Source organism: Aplysia californica, unplaced genomic scaffold (assembly GCF_000002075.1).
Source record: "Aplysia californica isolate F4 #8 unplaced genomic scaffold, AplCal3.0 scaffold00293, whole genome shotgun sequence".
In the NCBI taxonomy this organism is placed as follows: domain Eukaryota; kingdom Metazoa; phylum Mollusca; class Gastropoda; order Aplysiida; family Aplysiidae; genus Aplysia; species Aplysia californica.
The window spans coordinates 666,071-669,340 of record NW_004797563.1 but is presented as its reverse complement, the minus strand read 5'-3'; the positions used below and the strand labels follow the sequence as shown (position 1 = coordinate 669,340).

Genomic DNA, 3,270 nt, shown 5'->3' with positions numbered 1-3,270 from the left:
CTCTCTCTCTCGTTCTCTCTCCCTCTCTCTCTCTCTCTCGTTCTCTTTCTCTCTCTTCTCTCTCTCTCTCATTCATTCACTCACTCACTCTCGCTCTCTCTCTCTTCCTCTCTCTCTCCCTCTCTTTTTCTCTCTTACTATCTCTCTCCATCTCTTTCTCTGTTTCTTTCATTCATGTGAGTGAGTGTTCTTTTTGTTTTGGGACCGTAAGATGTCTAACGGGTTAGTTTATTTTGATTCAACATTAAGTTAAGAACAACATTTTTCTTAGAAATTTTTTTTGCATTAAAATTTCATTTCTTTCTTCTTTTTCAGATTGAAACTTCGTTACCTCCAGTTCTGTTTGAACCTGCTCTACACCTTTTCAATTATTTTTTGTCATCCACCGACCATTCGCGATGTCTTGCCGAAATAAAACAAGCGGAAAGCAAACTAGACGTCAGTCGAGGTCAAGATCCAGGTCGAGGTCGAGGTCACCCGATCGATCTCGTGGATGGCGGAGTTTCACCCGAGACCTGGAAGAAGTTCCCCAGGAGACGACGTACCGCATCCCGCCCTACTACTACATACACGTCCTGGACAGCAACACAAATGTGACCAGTACCCAGATTGGTCCTCAGACCTTCGTGCGTCAGGACCACAAACGAGTTAACACAGGCCCGCAGAAGATGATCGTGGTCCCTCCGCGGCATTATTGCACCATCAAAAACCCAGTGCAGATGGGTGTAGATGGGAGTCCACAGATGGACGATCAGGGGCAGGTGATAGTAAGCTTTGGAGAGCTGGAAATAAGACTACACCAACCGCCTTTTCCGTTGTACCCTGGCGAAGTTCTGTGTGAGAGAGTGTCCCCTCTGAAGATCGTGGCAGCCAACACTGCCTTGAGGATTCGCGCTGTCTTAGATTATACCGAAGACGACGGTACCGTAAGAACGGCCGGGGATGAGTGGTTGTTTGAGGGTCCAGGAACGTTTATTCCTCGAAAAGAAACTGTCGTGGACGAGACTGTGAGGGCTTCGATCATCATGCCTGGGCATGGCCTCGTTCTACGAGCGAGAAAGGAGTGCGTTGATCGGAACGGGCAGCATCGCGTTACTGGCGAAAAGTGGCTGGTCAAGACGAATGGAGCGTACCTGCCTGGAGCCTATGAAGAGGTGGTGGATACCGTGAAAGCTTTTGTTCTCACCGAGAAAAAGGCATTGCATATGCGGTGTCTTCAGAGTTTTAAGGACGACTTTGGGGTCAATCGTAAGAACGGAGAAGAATGGCTGATCACAATGCAAGATACGGAGGCACACATTCCTAATGTGTATGAAGAAGCGGTTGGCGTTGTGAAAATAACTTCTCTGACAAATCGCCAGTACTGCGTCATTCTTGACCCCATTGGACCGAATGGTAAACCGCAGCTTGGCCGTAAAAAGTTGGTGAAAGGGGAGGCAAATTTCTTCCTCATGCCAGGTGAGAAATTAGAGAAGGGCATCCAGAATGTTTACATCTTGGGAGAAGATGAAGGTCTCGTTCTTCGCGCAAACGACGAGTTTAAGGACGGGGAAGAGGTACGAGCTCCTGGGGACCAGTGGATGATTCGTGGGCCGGTTGAGTACATCCCATCCATTGAGGTAGAAGTCGTTCTGAAGCGCCGAGCTATCCCTCTGGATGAGAACGAGGGAATATACGTCCGCAATATGAAGACGGGCAAGGTTCGAGCAATAACAGGCGAAACTTACATGCTCAAAGCCACAGAGGAACTCTGGGAAAAAGAATTACCTGATACAGTAGAAATGCTCATCCTAAGCGGCAAGGACCCTTTGGCGGATCGGAATCTTCGAGGCAAAACGGGCGACGAAACGGTCAGAACCAGAGATAAGACTCGCATCGTGAAATATTGCGTGCCTCACAATGCTGCCGTGCAGATATACGACTACAAAGACAAGACGTCAAGGGTCATATTCGGGCCTGAGCTAGTCAAACTTGGTCCTGATGAACAATTCACTCAGCTGAGCTTGTCAGGAGGGAAGCCCAAGCAGAACAGTATGATCAAAGCCATTTGTCTCCTTCTGGGGCCAGATTTCTCTAAAGATGTCGTCACCGTTGAGACAAGCGACCATGCCAGACTGTCCATCCAGCTAGCCTATAACTGGCATTTCGACGTGTCCAAGAAAAGTCCAGAGGAAAACGCTAAACTTTTCAGCGTTCCGGATTTTGTCGGGGACTCGTGTAAGGCCATTGCCTCGCGTGTTCGCGGAGCTGTCGCCCAAGTACCTTTTGATGAATTCCATAAGAACTCTGCCACCCTCATTCGGTCTGCTGTCTTCGGCTACGAAAACGACAGAATAGGCACATCTCTTAGATTCTCACAGAACAATTTGGTAATCACTAGTGTGGACATTCAGTCGGTAGAGCCCGTAGATCAGAGAACAAGAGAAGCCCTACAGAAGTCGGTGCAACTAGCTATCGAAATTACGACCAAATCACAGGAGGCTGCCGCGAAGCATGAGGCCGAGAGGCTTGAGCAACAAGCAAAGGGGCGTTTAGAACGACAGAAACTCCAAGATGAGGCTGAAGCCGAGAAAGCGAGGAAGAATCTTCTCGAGCTACAAGCCAACAGCGCTGCTGTCGAGAGCACAGGTCAAGCTAAAGCGGAGGCTCAGAGCCGAGCTGAAGCTTTGAAAATTGAGGGTGAAGCTAGTGTAGCGCAAGCGAGGCTCAAAGCTGAGGCTTTAGCTATCGAGACGGACGCCGAACTAGAACGTCTGGGAAAAGCTCGGGATGCCGAACTCACATTTTTGGGTAAAAGAAATCGCATGGATGTTGAGAAAATGGCCGAGGTAAGCAGTATAGAAATGAACAAGTTCAAGGATATGGTGTCCTCCATTGGCAGCGACACACTGCGGGCGATGGCAACAGCAGGACCTGACCAGCAGGTGAGAATGCTGCAGTCCCTGGGACTCAAGTCCACGCTCATCACAGACGGTTCTACACCCATCAACCTGTTCAACACAGCAGCTGGTCTGATCGGGGAGTTGAGCGCACAGCCTCACGCTAAGAAAAGGCGCGTTGAATCGGACGGAGAGGGAACTTCGGAGGCAGCAGACTGAACTGTGGTGATTAAGACTTAGTTACATGTAATAGAGGGACAGTTCAATTTATAGGTCATTGATTTAGTCAGTATTTCATCAGAATGCCTGTGTATTCTTCCGTTAATATGTTATGTGATTTGTTGTCTTACTTACATTTTATATGTATATATAATGCTCAAATACATTACGG

The 3,270-nt window shown here is 48.4% G+C and overlaps 2 protein-coding genes across 2 annotated transcripts in view; one reads left to right on the top strand and one right to left on the bottom strand.

Annotated features, from left to right (window-relative positions):
- LOC101860982 (major vault protein-like) overlaps nucleotides 1–3,240 on the top strand; it is a 5,295-nt gene extending 2,055 nt beyond the window's left edge. Inside the window, exon 2 of the mRNA XM_035970611.1 lies at nucleotides 316–3,240. Within this exon, the coding sequence (XP_035826504.1) occupies nucleotides 399–3,098 (2,700 nt within the window). The 5' untranslated portion in view covers nucleotides 316–398 and the 3' untranslated portion in view covers nucleotides 3,099–3,240. The remainder of the gene's footprint in view (nucleotides 1–315) is intronic.
- Nucleotides 1–3,270, bottom strand: part of LOC101863594 (neuroglobin) — a gene marked incomplete in the record, with an annotated part of 110,731 nt that overhangs the window by 52,253 nt on the left and 55,208 nt on the right.